We start from the raw sequence: 19,945 nt of genomic DNA on the forward strand, positions 1-19,945 counted from the left end.
TGAGCTGTTTGGGATAATCTGTGATCTGATTAATGTGCTTTTCTGCATTTCATGCTCAGAGCCTGGTAACCTGACTCCAGTGAGGGACAGCCCGGCCATCCCTCGCTTACGATCAGTCAACTCCTACACCAACATCCGAACTGCTACCACTGCCCGCAACCTGAACAAAAGTCTGCAAAACCTCAACCTCAATGAAGAGGGTAAGACCGAGCGACAGGGAGTGCTGGCAAATTAATGTGTGTGAAGTAGACAAAGTCGAGTTTAAGAATGATTTTTAGGAGGGTTGCATTAAGACATAGACTTATAGAGCTTATTAAATTGAACTATTTCAAGGAAAGAGAAATATCACATTCTACATCAGCTGCGGATTCTGGATGTTATTCTTCAGGCTAACTTCTGCATTTTGTTATTCCTGAGTGTGACTCAGTGTGCATTAATAAGAGGTTTCACAACCACCAGAGAGGTCGTGACCAGGTTTCCAAACAGGCAGAGTTCTTCAGCTTGTTGATTCGAACCCGGCTCTCACGTGTAAAAAAAACATTTTCACATCATCTTTGTCACGATGCTTAACTCGACACTCGTGTGTCATGTTAGTATTTTAGTATTTAGTATTTATTTATTTATTTATTTATTGTCATTGTCAAGAACAATGAAATTGCGTTTGGGGCTTCCATACAACCCAAAAAAAGAAGAAAATAATAAATACCCCTTAAAACCCAAGTGTACATATTTAACCCAGTGTGACTCCAATGCAATAAGACAATCCTTAGCAATAATGTTCGTAGAAATTCAGACAAAGACCTGAGAAACATGACAAAATACAACAATGCAACCCATTCAATATTATTGTACTGTGAGATATGATATCAGATATGATAGTTATCTATTTAAGAAAGGGGGGGGCAGGAGGGGGAAGAGAATAAAGATATGATGCACCAATGCAGACCAGTTCATTGCTATTAAGAAGTTGGATATGGTTATTGTCCGTGAGAGGGGGGCAGAGAGTTCAGGAGCCTCACAGCCTGTGGATACAGGCTGTTGGCCAGTCTGGATGTTCTGGCCTGTATAGACCTGTACCTTCTCCCTGAGGGCAGCAGATGGAAAAGGTGGCGCGCAGGGTGATGTTGGTCCCGCAGGATACTGTGCACCCTCCTCAGACAGCGAGTGGGGAAGATATTACTGATCTCTGGCAGACTTGTTCCAATAATTCTGCCAGCTTCTTTCACCACCCGCTGGAGTGCTTGCTGATCGGCCTTGGTGCAGCTGGGGAACCACACTAGAAATCCATACGTCAGAACGCTGCTGATGGCACAGTTGTAGAAGTTCAACATCAGAGATCTGGGAATGTGTGCGCTCCGCAGTCTCCTCAGGTAGTAGAGGCGCTGTTGGGCCTTCCGTACAACTGAGGTGATATGGTTGCCCCAGGACAGGTCCTCGGTCACAGTTACCCCCAAGAATTTAAAACTGCTCACCCTCTCCACCGCCTCACTGCCAATGAAGAGAGGCAGATGGTTGTTATGACCCCTCTTCCGGAAATCTACAATGATCTCCTTGGTCTTTTTGGTGTTTAAGACCAAGTTATTGTCGTGGCACCATGACTCTAGTTGTTGCACCTCTGTCCTATAGTTTGTCTCATCATTGTTGGATATAAGTCCGAGCACTGTAGTGTCATCTGCAAACTTAACAATGAGATTGGACGCGCAGGAGGAAATACAGTCATGGGTGAAGAGAGTGTATAGCAGAGGGCTCAGAACACACCCCTGAGGGGCACCGGTGTTGACCACAAGGGTGGAAGAGGTGTTCTTATGTTAGGCATAAGCGTAACACCCAGAGAATATTTAGTACGCCTGCAGTATTTTGTTGTGTAAGTGTATGTTTGCTATTCAGAGGTGGACCTTGGCCCTTTCCCAGAGAAATCCCTATCCAAAAACACTTCTTCATGCTAACACTCTGCTGTGGAGGGCACGCCAACCTAGTGAGTCAAACTGCATCAAAGTTACCAAGAGAGACTAAACTTGTCAAATCCAGCTAAATGAATTTTTTTAATTGTTGCTGCTTCACCTTTGCACTGGCCGATGATTATTGAGAGTTTTTCACCTATAAATGTTATAATTTTCATCTTAGTCTTCAGCTTCGCCTCTCCATTTTCTTTTAATTTTTACTTTAAAGTAAAAGTATTTTTTCTATATCCTCTTACCTCCTTTAGGCTCTTATTCAAGTCCACATTTTATATGCTACTCTGCCTGAGCAGCTTTGCATGATTCAGAGTTCAGAGTAATCAGAATCAGAAAGAATCAAAAAGGGTTTTTATTGCCAAATGTTGAGCAGGTTTACAACATTAGGAAATTGCTGCGGTGCTTCAGTGCAAACATACTGTCATAAATTACGCTTAAATAGACATGAAAATAAAAATAAGAATAAGAATTAAAAGTGCTAAGTGGATAGATATATACATGATATATACATGAGTGCAGGTGGTGATCAGTGCCAAACATGGAATGATGCAGTGACACAGCGTAGGGTCATGTGTTAGTGGTGGGAACAGTCATACGGTTATTGTTCATGTGTCCGACAGCAGAGGGGAAGAAACTGTTCTTATGGCGAGAGGTTCTGGTGCGAATGGACCGGAGCCTCCTGCCTGAGGGGAGCAGGTCAAACAGACTGTGTCCAGGGTGAGAAGGGTCAGCTGAGATCCGAGCTGCACGCCCCAGTGTCCTGGAGGTGTACAGGTCCTGCAGAGATGGGAGTCTGCAGCCAATCACCTTCTCAGCAGAGCACACAACACGCTGCAGTCTCTGTTTGTCCCTGATAGTGGCTCCAGCGTACCACACGGTGATGGAGGAGGTGAGGATGGACTCGATGATTGCAGTGTAGAACTGCATCATCGTCCGTGTTGGCAGGTTGAATTTCTTCAGCTGCCTCAGGAAGTACATCCTCTGCTGGGCTTTCTTGATGACGGAGGTGATGGTGGGCTCCCACTTCAGGTCCTGGGTGATGGTGGTACCCAGGAAGCGGAACGAGTCCACAGAGGTGATGGGGGTGTCAGTCAGGATGATGGGGGGGAGTGGAGCTGTGTGCTTCCTGAAGTCCACAATAATCTCCACTGTCTTCTGGGCATTCAGCACCAGGTTGTTGTGGCTGCACCAGGACACCAGACGTTCAACCTCCCTCCTGTAGGCAGACTCATCCCCGTCCGAGATGAGTCCGATAACGGTGGTGTCATCTGCAAACTTGATTAGCTTGACAGACTGGTGGGTGGAGGTGCAGCAGTTGGTGTACAGGGAGAAGAGCAGAGGAGAAAGAACACAGCCCTGAGGGGAGCCGGTGCTGATGGTCCGGGAGTCCGAGACATTCTTTCCCAGCCTCACATGCTGCTTCCTGTCCGTCAGGAAGTCAGTGATCCACCGGCAGATGGGATCAGGCACATTCATCTGGGAAAGCTTGTCTCGGAGATGGTCTGGAAGGATGGTGTTGAAGGCAGAGCTGAAGTCCACAAACAGGATCCTGGCGTAGGTTCCTGGGGAGTCCAGATGCTGCAGGATGAAGTGTAGGGCCATGTTGATGGCATCATCTACAGACCTGTTGGCTCTGTATGCAAACTGCAGGGGGTCCAGGAGGGGGGCCGTGAGGGTCTTGAGATGGGAGAGAACTAGGCGCTCAAATGACTTCATGACCACAGATGTCAGAGCCACGGGTCTGTAGTCATTTAGTCCAGTGATCCTAGGTTTCTTGGGGACAGGGATTATGGTAGAGGACTTGAAGCAGGCAGGCACATGACATGCCTGCAGTGAGGAGTTGAAAATGCCAGAAAACACTGGGGCCAGCTCGTTTGCACAGTGTCTGAGGGTGGCAGGAGACACACCGTCTGGGCCGGGAGCTTTTGAGCATTCAGACTCTTAAACTGCTTCCTCACATCTGCTTCATGAATATGAAGAGTTGTGGTGGGAGGAGGTGGTGTGAAATCCTCCTTTGTGTGGGGTGAGGAGGGGGGTGTTGCAGGTGAAGTGATTGAAGGTGGTGATGGCTCTATGGAGGGGGGAGAGGTGGGGGAATGAGTGTCCAAAGTGTCTCTATTGTTGGGGCCGTTGGAGGTGTGAAGGCTGCCTGATGGCTCGTCAAAACGGCAGTAAAAGTCGTTAAGGGTGTTGGCCAAGAGCAAGTCGTCAGTGGAGTGGGGGGTTTTAGGCTTGTAGTTTGTGATATTCCTAAAACCTTTCCACACAGAGGCCGAGTCATTCTCTGAGATCTGCTGCTGCATCTTCTCAGAGTGCTGATGTTTAGCAATGTCCACTTCTTTAGTGAACCTGTACTTGGCCTCTCTGTAGCAGTCCCTGTCTCCGCTTCTGAACGCCTTACTCTTTTCCAGCCACAGCTTTTTGAGTTTAGGAGTAAACCAGGGTTTGTCATTGTTATAACTCACCCTGGTGCGTGATGGCACAATGCTGTCCTCACAGAAGTGGATATAGGAGGTGACAGTGTCCGTAAACTCGTCCAAGCTGTTAGAAGCAGCCTTCATTGTGTCCCAGTCTGTAGACTCCAAACACGTGCGAAGCTCCTCCACAGCCTCGTTGCTCCACAGTTTTTTGGTCCTCACGACAGGTTTGGAGAGCTTCAGCCTCTGTCTGTACGCGGGGATTAGGTGGATCATGACGTGGTCAGAAAGTCCGAGTGAAGCGCGGGGCACCGCACGATAGGCCCCGCTGATCGTGCTGTAACAGTGGTCTAATGTCCTCTCCTCTCTGGTCGGGCATTTAATATACTGCTTGTATTTGGGAAGCTCATGGCTCAGATTGGCTTTGTTAAAGTCCCCAAGAGCAATGATGAGAGAGTCCGGGAATGTCCGCTCCATGTGCAGTATCTGCTCCGCGAGTGCGCACTGAGCTGCCTACGCATCCGCATCTGGCGGGATGTAAACAGCGGCCAGGATGAATGAAGCAAACTCCCGCGGAGAATAAAACGGTTTGCAGTGAATGAAAAGGTATTCCAGAGAGGAAGAGCAGTGCTGAGCAATCACTGTTACATCTGTGCACCAGCCACTATTAATGTAGAAGCAGACACCTCCACCTTTGGTCTTACCAGAGAGAGAGGCCTGCCGGTCAGCGCGCAGCAGATGAAAGCCCTCCAGCTTGAGCGCGCTGTCCGGGATGTCCTCACAGAGCCACGTCTCCGTAAAACATAACACACAGGAGGAGGCAAAGTCTCTGTTCATGCTTCTCATCAGGGCCAGTTCGTCTGTCTTATTCCTGAGTGATCGTACATTGGAAAGGAAGATCCCAGGAAGAGCAGTTCGCAGTCCACGTCTCCTCAGACGCACGAGTGCGCCGGCTCGCTTACCTCTCTTTCGGCGTCTCACTTTCCTGATCACAGTCTGCAGTAAATCTGCCGCGGATGCGACAAATATTGGAAGTAAATCCACAGGTGTTGTAGTCCTGTGGTTAAGAAGCTCTTCTCTGGTGTAAGAATATCCAGAGGAGTGCCCAGACACAGAAGTTATGCACAAAAACAAGACAGAAGTAACGCACTGAAGCACCAGGGCATCCATACGCGGCGCCATCTTGGATCGTAATCCTTATTTATCTTATATTGGGCGGGATTGGTGCTGCTCCTCAGGTCATCGTCTGTCTTTAAGGCCACCTTCCCTCAGAGCCAGCGACAATAAATAGATGACTGAGATAACCGTGTTAAGGAAATCGAGGGTTCAGAGCATCTGAATCCTGAGCGGCCTAATCACCAGTGGAAATGTGGAGCTGTCCATGGTGCTGAACTTTAAACCAAAGGCATACTGCACTGTATGACGCTGGGTGACCGGGGAGGGGATCTTTGCAGCCAATCATTGACAAAACAAACTAACAGAGCTTCAGTTATCAGTCAGCATGAGCCAGACCAGCTGCCTTTGTTTTTAACAGGGTGATTATTCACGTCTCTTTTGATGTTGAATGACAAGCTGCACAAGCAACCAGCTCACTCTGAATATTGTCATATGTTTTACTTGATATATTTTTTGGCAAATCTGGAGCATTTAAATGAATGCAGTTTGATTTGCTTGTGAGCAGATCACCTCAGCATCAAAGCACGACTCGAGTACGTGTGAATCCTCCCTGTTAACAAGAAGGGTTTGCTGACATTTGGCCAGCTCACAGAGTTTTCTTCATGTTACTTGTTTGGCAGGTATTCTATCTTTACTAATCCCCAGTACAAAAATCATTTTTAGGACTCAAATTTTTAACTTTTTTGTTTGTTTTTGGGTTTGCTTTGTGTTTGTTTTTGTTTTTTTGGTCTGCCGCTGGTGTGATTCAGGGTAATTTGGTCAGTTGGTCCTTGCGTTGTCCATTTCTGTCCTTCCTGGTGGTCAGCGTGACAACCACAAAACAGAGGAAAAGCTGTACGGACTGAAATTGAGTCTTTCAACCCGTCACGCTTATTTTCTGCTTCTCAAACAGCCGTAACTTCAAGGAAAAGCTTTGTCCGCTTCAGAAAACCTTTTGTGAACTTTTCTTCTTATTCATATTTAAAAAAGGGAAGTTAAAGTGTGAGTAAAAACAATAAAAAACCTAATGCTAATCAAAATATTCATGGAATAATTTAAGCCGTAGCCACGTAAATCTAACACGAGGGTCCAGGGCTTTTCAAGCACAACTCACTGTCCTTAGTGAGCTTGTGACCTCCTGTTTGTGTTCAGTGATTCAGACAGCCAAAGCTAACTGCCCTCCCTCTGTCTACCACTGCCAGGCTGAGCAATGACTAAGCCCTGAGTGGTGCTAAATCACTGGCACTTGGTGAAGTGCCTAACCTACTGCTCACACCATTTCTAATTCACATTCTCAGTGCTTATTCCAATGCACAGGGGTGTTTATCATCAATAAGCACCGAGCAGAACGTATTTCCATTCTCCACCAATCTCCATTTCCACATTTCAGCCTGCAGTTTGTTTGGCCGATGCATGGGAGTTGGAGTTGTGTGAGTCAGAGTAATGAGCGGTGTTTATGGTAGTTACAGCAGGAAACAAGTGGATCTGACGTCTGAAATGAAGTTGTGACTTCTGTCGTTGGCCTCCAAGTTTACACATTTCACACTTGATTGGCTGTTGATTAGACTGTTCAGTTTTGTTTTCTTTTTTTCAATGTACATAATGGCATATTTACAGCAGCTAATCAGCTTCCTTTTCAACTGATTACGTTTGTAATGCTCATAACTTATTGCTGTCCTCTATCCAGGTGGACCAGCAGCCTTCTCTCCTGGTAACTTGAGCACCAGCAGCAGTGCCAGCAGCACCCTGGGGAGTCCTGACAACGACGAGTACATCCTCTCTTTTGAAACCATCGACAAAATGCGACGGGTGTCCTCGTATTCTTCTCTGAACTCCCTCATAGGTAACCAATGTCCAGTACTACCCGAGTTCTGTCTGTGGTTTCCTACAAGTAAATGTTAAGATAAGATAAGATAACCTTTATTAGTCCCACACGTGGGAAATTTGTTTTGTCACAGCAGGAAGTGGACAGTGCAAAAGTTATGAGGCAAAAATTAGAATACAATAAGAATAAATACAGTACACAACTGTACAGAATAGAATAAAATAAAATACTATATACAGTAGAATAAAATAAAATAAATATACAATAAGATAAAAATAGAATACAAATACTATATACAACTGAGTAAAAATACAACGATGACAGAAAGGATTATTGCACTTAGTATTATTGCATATGTATGGATGTGTGTGCTTGATCAGTTAAAGTCTTTATTATGGAGTCTGACAGCAGTGGGGAGGAAAGACCTGCGAAATCTCTCCGTCCCACACCGTGGGTGCCGCAGTCTCCCACTGAAGGAGCTGCTCAGTGCTGTCACAGTCTGCTGCATGGGGTGGGAGATGTTGTCCATCAGGGATGACAGCTTAGCCGCCGTTCTCCTGTCACTCACCACCTCCACTGGGTCCAGAGGGCATCCTAGAACAGAGCTGGCCCTTCGTTGAAAAATACTTAAGGTTTGGAGGCCTATCTCCACCCACCACCACTTCTCCTGCCGGTGGCGGACTCCCTCAGGTATCGGTGCGTTGGTGGTTCTTTGTATCTGGGGGTGGGTGTCCGGGTACACACCGGCTCACTCCTTGGCGGCCGCTTATTGGGGCTCGCTCGGGCCACTTTGGAGGTGGGGTGCCCCCGGCCTCTCGGCCTGGGGCTCGGTCACTCAGGCACAGCTGGCTGCCGGCGGAGCTCACGGGCGCGTCACTGCAACTCCCCCTGGCTTCTGCTCCGCGGCTGCTGAATGAGCTCTCATCTGGGACTCTCCTTAGCTCTTACTGGGACAGTGGCGCGGCTGCCCCTCTGTGGGTCTTCCTTGGTCTCTTGTGTTCTGGGGGCCTCTGGATGTCTGGAGTTTTGATCTCCTCCATACCTGCTTGATACCATAGAGGACAGGGCTGTGGCTCCCCACACTCTCTAGCAGATCATTACATGGAGAAACCTTTGGAATGCAAGCATGCTGATCCACACAGGTATGCACACAGGTGTACACATGGGTATTCATAGATGCGGACTACAGCTTTCTTGGCTGCTGCCTCAAAGCACACTGTGCGCTGTCTATCTTGCGTGCTGCACAATATCGTTTATTATTTAGTAACTATTGATATCTATGACTAGCTAGTTTATTGTGATGGTGCTTTTTTTTTTTTTTATTATTATTATGTTGCTCTTTGTTGTTTGCTGTCTCCCCTGTTTTTTTTGTTTTTCTTTCTCTCCATACAGGTGACCCAGGAGTGTTTTTTTTTTTTTTTTTTTTTTTTCTCTTCCCCCCCCTTCTCACCGTCTCTTCTCCCCTTTGGTTTTCTTTCTTCCTCTCCCCCTCTTTCTTTCATTCTTTCCCCCTGTCCTATTAAAAAAAAAAAAAAAAAAAGGATGACAAAGGATGAACTGAAGCTCCGCCATCACGTGATGTCACATGCTGCTGTTTCTGATGTCACTTCAAGAAAAAAATAAAAAAATAAAAAAATACTTAAAGTGTGCAAGGGTAGAGAACGACCCTGAGGAGGCACTGAGGACGTGAGATGTGTGAGGCAGGTGTTACTCACTGATCCTCAGGCCAGAGAAGAATGGAGAGCGACACAGAAGCACCGGGCAGCTCTGACCCCGGGGGCTCTTTTGAAGTTGATGACTTTTCCCCTCCAGGATCCCTTGAAGCAGACATTAATGTGGTGGAGGACCGTGGTGGTCCCAAGCCATATCAATTCAAGCCACTGACTCGGGCACCAGTAAGACCCAGAGCTCGCTCTTTCTCTATCAGGGGACTGTCCTGCTGCAGCCCAGTCATATGATGTAAAAGGAAACTGTTCAGCTCAGTAGCAGTGATTCTTCAACCAGGAAACACCGCTGCGAAAAGTCCTGTGTCTCGAAGAGAATTTTTTTTTTTTTTTTTTTTTTTGAAGAGAGCAAAAAGCGTTTTTCAAACTATGAAATGTAGGTTTGTTTTTTTTGTGTTTTTTTTTAAAGATTTTGGTATAAAACATGCAGAAAATATAGGCTAGACACACACATGCATACTGTCATTTACTATCGAAGTCAAAACCTCATCTGCCACAATAACCGTCTTTAGCAACACTTGCATTTACAAAACCACAGATGATTTAAGAAGCAGCATGCACAAGGTAAACAAACATTATATAACAGCAGCTATGCACTATTCTAAACCCAGATTTATTTAATATCTTGATAAGAGCACCGACCACTAACAGCTATATTCACAGGCAAAGCAACTAATAGCTAATAACATGTAAGCTGACGGTGTGGTGTCAGCTCGCTTAATACGCAATCTGTTCTATTGCTAGCAAAGAAATAGTCAGTAGATACAGGTGGAGGAACAACATGCAACAGTAGCATGCTAACCTATATCAATTTCACAATCATTTAACATTCAGATGGGTTGTTTTAAGTTTATAGAGCTCTATTATGATGTCTCAAAGCAAATTAGTTTACCTTTAAGCCAGTAGTCTTCTTTGAGATGGGCTGTTGGTTTTGAAAATGAGCATCTTGTTTGGAAAATCATCCATCCATCTTCATCCGCTTTATCCGGGGCCAGGTCGCTGGGGCAGCAGCCTAAGCAAAGAGGCCCAGACCTCCCTCTCCCCAGCCACCTCCTCCAGCTTATCCGGGGGAACACCAAGGCGTTCCCAGGCCAGCCGAGAGATATAATCTCTCCAGCGTGTCCTGGGTCTGCCCCGGGGCCTCCTCCCGGTGGGACATGCCTGGAACACCTCACCCAGGAGGCGCCCAGGAGGCATCCTTGTCAGATGCCTGAACCACCTCAGCTGGCTCCTTTCGATGTGGAGCAGCAGCAGCTCTACTCTGAGCCCCTCCCGGATGGCCGAACTTCTCACCCTATCTCTAAGGGAGAGGCCAGCCACCCTTCGGAGGAAGCTCATTTCTGCCGCTTGTATCCGCGATCTCGTTCTTTCGGTCACTACCCACAGCTCGTGGCCATAGGTGAGGGTAGGGACGTAGATCGACCGGTAAATTGAGAGCTTCGCTTTTACACTCAGCTCCCTCTTCACCACGACGGACCGGTGCAGCGTCCGCATTACTGCAGCTGCAGCCCCAATCCGTCTGTCGATCTCCGGCTCCCTTCTCCCATCACTCGCGAACAAGACCCCGAGATACTTGAACTCCTCCACTTGGAGCAGGAACTCATCCCCGACCCGGAGTGGGCACTCCATCTTTTTGTGGCTGAGAACCATGGCCTCAGATTTGGAGGTGCTGATCCTCATTCCCGCTGCTTCACACTCGGCTGCGAACCGTTCCAGTGTGAGCTGGAGGCCCTCACCCGATGAAGCCAACAGAACCACATCATCCGCGAAAAGCAGAGATGAGATTCTGAGGCCACCAAAGCGAAAGCCCTCCACCACTTGGCTGCGCCTAGAAATCCTGTCCATAAAAATTATGAACAGAACCGGAGACAAAGGGCATGTAGAAAATCATTGTTTTATTTATTATTTCATTGTATATAAGCTTTGCTAACTGTGTGTCGGCTGTATCTGGAGACATTCATTAGCATGACTAATGCAGCTGTAACCCTGCTGGATGATGCAGTCAGCAGCAGGGACAGTGTTGCAATATTTTCCATCACGTGAGCAGCAATCCTCAGGGGGCTGTGCGTGAGAGAAAAATAGAAGGAAATAAATGACCTGAAGAAGGTGAAGGGAAGAGGAAGAGTGCGAGGCCTCAGTAGAGTAACCCTGAAACAAGGCCACAGACGGAAAAGCTCCAAATCCAAGAATAGAGCAAGTGTAAAGGTTTGCAGATGTGTAAAGGACACCATAGAAGGGAGCGGGGGGCTGGGACATTAAAGTGCTTTTCCTGATACACACCGAAGTCGCCCCTGTTCACTTACTGCTGCTCGCAGGTGATTGGCGGGCTGCGCCATGCGCCCTGACAGGCAGTTTGTGTGTGAGCAGAACAACTATTAACTCACTTCCACCCCCACAAGAAAGAGGAAAGTGAAACTCAGGATTCCCTCTCCCTCTTTTTTCCTTTTTTAATGTTAAATTTTAACTTGGAAACCTTTCTTAATCTCCCAGCTGCCCCATCACATCTCAGTTAATGCTTTTAACACAGCAAAAATGTAAAATTGAGCTCTGAAGAATACATTCAAGTTGCCGTGAAAGTAGTTTGAGGTATTGTAATAAAAGTTGGCTTTGTTTCATATCGGTCCTCTGAGGAGAAAGCAAACCAGTGTCTTCTCTATTTTAACTGTGTAAATGTGCACAGAGACCTGCTCAAACGCACATTTGAGTTATTCTGTAAGACACACATTGTTCTGGCTTTTTTCTGCTCTCTAAAAGAAACTTCAGGGATTTCTCGGCTAATCCAGAAACCTGAAGTCAAATTCATCAGGGCCTTCCAGCTGTTCTGGTGGGATTTTCAGAGTTTTTTCATGTTTTTTTGTTTTTAATAGCGCAGACACAATAGGAAACCAAAGCTTGGAAATTAATGTTTGATGAAGAAAATCATTAAAAACACGTTGGCAGTGTTCGCTCTCTTTACCCTTTAGTCTGACAAATCTAAAATTTGATGCCCATTGAAACGTTTTTCAACGTGCACTGCTGGCGTGAGCTTCCCGTCCATGTAAATGGGTTATTAAATAAATAAACATATTGGGGTCTCACCCACTAAACGGTTCCCCCAGCACAGCTGAGCAGAGTCCAAACACTCCCCTCAGCGAGCCAGTATAAACGCCTTCTCTCACAGTGGGCAGAGAAGATGAATGGATGTTTCTGGGACACGAAGAAAGGGCTAAAATGCTTACCTGAGTGCAGATTTGTGTAGAATTAGATTTGCTTTAGCCTCTTGCATTTCTTTTGTCACTTAGATTCAGTTATCTAACTCATTTGAGACTTCAATTGCCGTTCTGATTTATTTGTTCTTAACTTATTCTTTTCCATCCTTTGTTTGGTTTGAAGTTGCTTTCATAAGACCCTTGGGGCTTGCTTTTTCATCTCAACTGGAAACAAAAAGCATTAACTTGTTTCTCACTTTGTGGTAAACAGCAGCATGCATTCACCGATTTATCTCATCTATCTGCAAACAAAGAAATGTTGAGAGGGTACGTGTATTATAGGCCAGCATTTTGGAACAGATTTCAATGCTGAATGCAGCAGCTGCAGGAGTCTGCCTGCACAAAACCAACAGGGTAATAAAAGTGTGCTGTGGGCCAGGGTCAGAGCACAGATTGATGGACTTACTATTTGTTATTATAATTACCCCCAAGCTGGGAGGTTCATTTGTAAGGCATAAATATCTAATATGGCTTCAGCCGAGGTTCAGAGATTGTTTTTAATCTTTTGTTTTCAGTAACATAAAAAAGTCTTTGATGTTGTGCTTGGAGGACACTGTTTTGGGATGTAAGGTTTTTAGGTGTCTGCCTGATTTATCGTTCCTCGATTTAGTGCTGAATGTTGTTGATGAGTAATCTGAAGAAAACGGCGACACACGGCTTATGTAAAATATCTTTATAAAACACGATACAGTACTGAAACTAGATGCATATTGCGCATTTGCAGCTTGTGGCATCTATACATGCAGTCATACATGCAGTACTGCTTCTCTGAGTGTGGGTCACAGTTGAAGCAGAGCTGTACGGTCCTTGCTACCGCCTCCCTCCCTTCTCCAGGAATACTGAGGCACTCCCAGGCAGGCCACACGGGTCTGTTCAGAGGTCTTCTCTCAGGTGGACGTTTCTAAGACACCTCACCTTGGAGCCATCCTGTCCATGCATAAAATCTGCAGCTCTGCTCTGAGCTCCCCTTGTCTGACTTAGCATTTAACCTCACCTCTAAACACAAACCCAGACGCACTGTTGAGGATTGTCGTGTCTGCCTCTTGTTTACAGGGTGAGCTTAGATTGATAAGCTGCAACACAACAGACTGGTACAGCAGTCCACTTGTCAACCACCTCCTCCACTCTGAACTGCGCCCTGAGGTGCTTTAACTCCACCATATGCAACATTTAATCCCCAATTCAAAGCAGGTTTCAAATTTAGAATTGCTCAGCTTTCATCCAAACCTCATGGTGAAAGGTCACCTAGAGGGCAGCAGCCCACATCATCTGCAAAAAACTGATCTTGTAACCACAAAGGTGGACAAAGCCCTTTCCGTGGTTAAGTTCTGTCCACAAAGGTTACTTCCTTTTGGATGCAGTATTTATTTCAGCCGTTACAGCCATTCGCCCTCTAACGACCCTTAATAGCTGCACCACGTCCATCCATCTAGCAGCTGACAAAGACAACATCAACCGTTTTATCTTTGTGATGGTGCTAAAAAAGCTAATATACAAAAGTCAGTAAGGTTCACAGTCTGTGAACCGCGCTGATATTTTCATTCCAGACTAAAGCTGTGAAGCTGTGCATCTAAGGTAGGCCATGACTAATGCAGACTTTTAGTCTGCCTGGGCCAACTTTCAAATTTGTTACATCAGAAGCTTAAATTCACTTTTGTCAGTGTGTTTGAGGCAGTCTCACATTTAAAGAGCACCGCAGGTATGATTTGGGGCTGCTTACACTGCTTACCTCTCGCTCGAAATATATTAAAAATATATTTTACACACACGAGGTCCTTCACTGCTTTCAGACATTCTGATGTACTTTTTATGTTTTAGCCGTTTAAATCTCCCAAAAAATGATATGCAGTGTTAAAAGTGATTTATGTCATCTGCAAGAATTGGTGGAGGCTATAAAAAAATGATGCAGTGGTTCATTTAGCCAGCGGTTAACATCTTTACTACTGTACATCCGTTTCTCTCTGCACAAGACTTGGGACGACACGAGTGTCACGTCAGGACACGGCTGTGCTGCAGCGCTCAGCCAGTGAATGATATTCACCGTCACGTTCTTTCATGTGGACTGTGTAGGGATGGTGCACTGGTAATTTGTGCGCAGCAGTTAAATGGGAGAGGAACCGTATTTCACATTTATCAAGTGGCTGTTTACTGCAGCAGCTAGCACGCTGGCTAGCTGTCGCTAATCATATCCTGGCCCTCAGGCTGCAGTCTAATCACCTCTTTAACTCCCTCGCTCTCTTCCTCCCGCAGTCACTCTTGCTCTCTCCGTCACTTCATCTCTCCGTCCTTGTTCAGGATGCTTTTTTTTCTTACTTATTCTTTGTCTTCTCTCTTTATATCTTGCCTTTTTGATCACTCTCTGTCATATGTCAGAGCACAGAGGCTTCTGAAATGTATGATCCATCTCTGTTCTCTTTTTCCCTCCTTCTGCACTCTGTTTGGGATTCGCTGCGCCGACACCACATCTTTCATATTGCATCCATCCGCTAGTTGCTGCCTTCTGTCTTCCTCCATTTTTGGGGGGAGCGGTTGCCCTTTTTGTCTCCCTTGTTTGAAGCACTTTCTGGCAGGGAGTCTCAGTTAGTGGGTCCAGACTTCAGTCGTTCTCGTTACCTCTCAGGGTTTATAAATCCTGGATTTTTAGAAAAGTGGAGATTTGGGCAGGGTAGAGCGTGACAGCGGTCATCCTTAGAGGTCAAATTTGCACGGCTGCCTTCATAGTCGGAGAGATCTGAGAAGGAGGAGGGAATAATCAATTCAAAATGAGAAACTGCAACAGCTGGGGACTGCCAAGTGTCCCGGTGCCTGACACTGAGAAAGACGGCAGATTGAAGCTGACGGACTGAAGGACTTTTAGATGGAGCTAGAGTAGAAAAGGGGCTGCAGCAGGAAGAGGGCTAAGTAAGGAAAACATGCAGGAGCAAGTAAAGGCTCACAATCTAGGGTGAGTTTGAATAAGAAAAAGAGTTCATTCTAACACAAAGAGACACAACAGGCTGGTGGTGCCTCCAAACAAACTGTTGTCAGCAAGAAACTCTTGTGAAAATGACAGAAGGAGGAGAAAGTTCAAAGAACAACAAACAAGCTTCAGAGAAAATCAGCAAATTGTCACATTCGCTGCAAAGTCGATGCAGAAGAAAAGAATAATGACGAGTGAACAAAAACACCTTGACAACAGGAAATGTTTGTTCATTTGTATTCATGATAACAGCAACAGTTCTCGGCAGTGGAGCTCCGGTGGATGCGGAGAGCCAGCTGTTTGTTGCGCGTGTGTGTTGTGCGTTGATTAATTGTGTACATTAGCTTACACCAGAGGTCCGTTTCCCTCTGCCAGCCAAAAAAACCTATAACTGCAGGAGAGGTAAATGACCGGAGAGGGTAGCATGAAGCTAATGAGATGAGCACTTAGCTCTTCTTGTAATGAACATGAAGTGAATTATAAGATCTACATCAGAGTGAGGTGTACAGTATGAGTTTGTGGGTGTTTTGTACGTGTGTTAATTTTCTCAATGTGTGTGATTTGTGTCCGTTGTTTAAAACTTTGCTTCCAAGCTGAATTTTCTCGTTTTATTTGTCTCTTCTAGGCGTGTCCTTCAACAGTGTTTACACTCAGATCTGGAGAGTGCTGCTTCATCTGGCTGCAGACCCTTTTCCTGAAGTGTCAGATCTGGCCATGAAGGTCCTCAATAGCATAGCATACAAGGTGCGTTATGTTCGGGTCTTTAAAGCTTTTATCACAAACTGTGTATTAAAGACTGACTTTCATTTGGCTCAGTCACACCAGAGCAAGAACAGGATAACAACCTTCTCTTGAGTAGGAAGTAAAACCTGACCTGTGGTTTCCCGGCAACTGCAGTGAATTAGTTTGTTTGGAAACAGATTGCAAGTATTTGTGGGAACCGGGCTACTGCTTTTGATCACAAGATGATTACACAAGTTGTCTAATAGAACCCAGCGTTTCTCCAAACAAGTGCAGATGACTCAGACTGACTTCATTCACTGGTCGATAATGGTTTGCAAACAACAGCAGACAGGTTGCTGACACCTTACAGCCAGTTGGACTGGGATGCGACTCTGCAATAGGGTGGTTGCTAAGCAGGTTTATCCTGGTTCCAATATACAGTCCTTAAAAAAAATTATTAGGCCAAGCAGCAAGAAAATAGAAATATTTTATAATTTTGTGCTTTGACTGACTCCATCTTCATGCTGGTTTGTCGCCGTTTTGATGCACCAGACCTGCTTTGAAAATGGCAACAGACTGATTTCATGTTCACTTTACGTGGTCACACTTATTTTGGTCTTGCTGCATTCAGTTCCCAAGCACTGTTTTTTTTTTTTTTTTTTTTCCCCCCAGTGTGACTGTAGCATAGTTGGTTGTGGAGTCCCTTTCTGAAGCCTCAGTGTTAGCATTTTGATGGTTGCTATGTTGTAATTAGCAGTAAGCTAATGCTTGCAAGCTTGGATAACGTATTCATCCATAGATTGAATACAAACATCGACAAAGACACCTGTGAATTGGCGCTGGGCATTATTAGAGGTGTGTGTGCTTTGCCTGCACAGGTAGCTGTAGCCACCAATCGAGTCGCTGAACTCCGTGTTTGTGGTTTCGGTGCTTTTTGGAGAATTTTTAATGAATTTGTCCAATAAATAATAATGTGCCTTAATTTAATGTAAAATACCCATAGAATAAGTATTGAGGCTGTTAAAAATCTAAAGCGGTAATGTTGGGCCTTTTTTATCATGATCTAAATGGATTGACTTCCTTTTAGAGCCGCCCTCATGTGGCCATTAGAGGAACTGCATCCGCTTCGTTTTTCAGCTCTTCAGGTTGCTGATTGTTTCTCAAAAAGGCGTATGTGTATCACTGACAAGCATTCAATAAAGAGCGGGGAAATTAGTTTTACAGCTTTTGCTTACTGCATTTTGAATTTAAGGTTTGAGCCTTTTCTTCCTTTTCCCGCTGTCCACGTTATAAGTAATTCTTAAAACTGAGTATCATCTCATTTTCTGGAGTCTAATATAATGAGGATATTATAATTGATTTTTTGTCTCTGTATCCCCGTATATCAGTTCTTTTTCACCTCATGGTTATACAGTGAAAAAGATCAGCTTCCAGCACACATGCCCCTCCCTCCCACTGGCATTTGCTTCCTCCGAAAGGCCATTACTTTTGTGCAAATGCAATTAAGGGCCAATGACTCCCCGAGGCTTGGCAGAGCGCAGCAGAGCAAAGAGGCTGCCGTAACTTAAGGAGCTATAATAACCACTATACTCCACCACCCATCCTAAGCCTCGGGCAGGATTTCTTGTGTTTTCCACCACCAACACCAATTGTTCCCTCTGTTACCTTCACACAGGCAGCATCTCTGCATGGAGGCTTCCGTCTCAGCTGCAATAAAACAAAGAACAGGACGCGATTAACAATATAATGCAATAGACGTTTTCTTCTGCCAGCACCGTAACACATTTTTGGAGCATGAGTTATTGTGGACCTGCACACTCAAGTCAATTTAACAAACAGTGGTGTCATATTTATAAAGATTAGGTCCCTGACAAGCAACATAAGAGAACAAGGAAGACGCCTTGAATGGAAGGAGACAGGATTCAGTCGTGCCCTGCACCTGCTCAGGACACTTTTGCAACACGTTTAGAGGGTTAATCATCATCAGTCATGTTAATCTTTCAAGCTGTGAACTTGAGACTTGATTTACAGAGTTGCACAGGCTCAATTTTTAAACCCACAGAGTCTGACTAATATAGTTGTTTGTAGTTATTTATTTACTCATGTACCCAATCCTGACTCTGCACAGATCGGCTGCTTGTTTCGTTTGTGGCTTTCCAAACACATGTGGCCAACAGGGAAGCCGCGTCCTCACAAGTTGAACGTTGTTTCTCTTCTTTAAATTCCAATACTGAGATATCAGCAAATAGTTAATAATATATCATAATATCGGGTCCCCTGCAGTAGCCAGGGCATGTCCTTTCACTCACACATTAAACAAATGTGCAGGACGCCCCATCAGTTTGTGCGGCTTTGTCAGAAATAGAAGCAGTCTCAGAGTGATGCTCAGAAACGAGGTTGTGTGTTGTTACTCGTAATGTAATTCCTTGTTTTGCAGTCTTAAAAGCTCAGTGAAAAGCCCTCAGTTGCAGCAAGAACAGGAACTGGAAAGCGAGATCATATTTTCCTTGTTCGTGGTCTCTTGACGCTCCTTTTCATGAATTTTAAGTCTTCTCTTTTCCTTCAACCTTCAGCTGGTCTTGGCTGAAGGTTTTCTCTCCCCACACCTCGTTCTGTTGGGGGTTTCTTCCTGGTCAAAGGAAGTTCTTCTTCTCCACCATCACCGAGTGATTGTTAATTCGGGTCCTCTGATCACTGGGATTTTGTTTGTAATATGTTACTTTCTCAGACATATGTTGTATCTGTAGTATGTAAATAACATTGAATTGAATTGTCTAAGGATGGCTTCCTTTCAAGTTGTTATAGATTAATAAATGTATTATATCTCTATGTAACATCTGCTTGTAAATAGGACTCAAACAAATGTTCTTAGAACAAATGACAGAACTGTACAAAAATGTAACAAAATATAGAATAGAATAGAATTCAACTTTATTGTCATTGCACATGCACAGGTACAGGGCAACGAAATGCAGTTTGCATCCATCCAGAAGTGCTTTAGTGATATAGATATATTACAATATATATTAGCAATAATATAGATATGTGAGTATATTACAGAAATGGGTCTATTATGGTATGTTATAATGTACACGGTATGAAGTATGTTGTGAATATTCTATAACTATAAGTATGTACAGGCTGTAGTGAGTACAAGCTATGTACAGGCTATGAACAGGATATAAATATGAAAAACTATACAGAATATGAAATAAATAACTTTACAGAAATCTGAGATATACAGCTATACAGAAATGGGAACTATGCAAGTTGTAAACAGTTGTAGGATTAAAGATTATCGAATGTACAGAATGATTATTTACACAGAGCTATACAGTAGAGCAGTTAAGATAAGTGAGGGTGTAGATAGTTTCTACAGAGGCTATATAAAGTGCTAGTGGTTGTGAGTGGTGGTTCAGTCCATGTTATTATTGTGTGTTTGAGGGTACAGTTGTCCATTGTGGGTGTGTGTATGTTCAGTCCATGAGTTTAACGTGGGTCAGATGTCAGGAGGCAGAGTTCAGGAGTCTGACAGCTGTGGGGAAGAAGCTGTTCCGGTACCTGGTGGTCTTAGTCCGGAGGCTCCTGTGGCGCCTCCCAGAGGGCAGGAGGGTGAAGAGTCCATGTGATGGGTGACTGGGGTCTTTGATGATTTTCCCAGCCCTTTTCAGACACCGCTTCCTGTAGATATCTTTTATGGCAGGAAGTGGTGCTCCGGCGATGCGCTGGGCAGTTTTCACGACCCTCTGCAACGCCTTCCGGTCCGACGCAGAGCAGTTCCCGTACCAGACTGTTATACAGTTGGTCAGGATGCTCTCGATGGTGCAACGATAGAAGTTCACCAGGATGTCTGAGGACAGGTGGTTCTTCCTCAGAGTCCTCAAGAAGAAGAGGCGCTGGTGAGCCTTCTTGACCAGCTTGGAGCAGTTGGTCGTCCAG

At 45.1% G+C, this 19,945-nt stretch overlaps 1 protein-coding gene across 4 annotated transcripts in view; it reads left to right on the plus strand.

The window, feature by feature from the left end:
• Window positions 1-19,945, plus strand: part of rptor (regulatory associated protein of MTOR, complex 1) — a 217,397-nt gene that overhangs the window by 161,815 nt on the left and 35,637 nt on the right. For all 4 annotated transcript variants that reach the window (XM_085410820.1, XM_085410819.1, XM_085410821.1 and 1 more), the window contains exons 20-22: window positions 60-200; window positions 7,215-7,370; window positions 15,909-16,027. In XM_085410820.1, coding sequence (XP_085266946.1) covers window positions 60-200; window positions 7,215-7,370; window positions 15,909-16,027 — 416 coding nt within the window. The remainder of the gene's footprint in view (window positions 1-59; window positions 201-7,214; window positions 7,371-15,908; window positions 16,028-19,945) is intronic.

This window comes from Rhamphochromis longiceps, linkage group LG6 (assembly GCF_057381845.1).
Source record: "Rhamphochromis longiceps isolate RC_006_pf linkage group LG6, R_longiceps_female_GT1.1, whole genome shotgun sequence".
Classification (NCBI taxonomy): Eukaryota; Metazoa; Chordata; class Actinopteri; order Cichliformes; family Cichlidae; genus Rhamphochromis; species Rhamphochromis longiceps.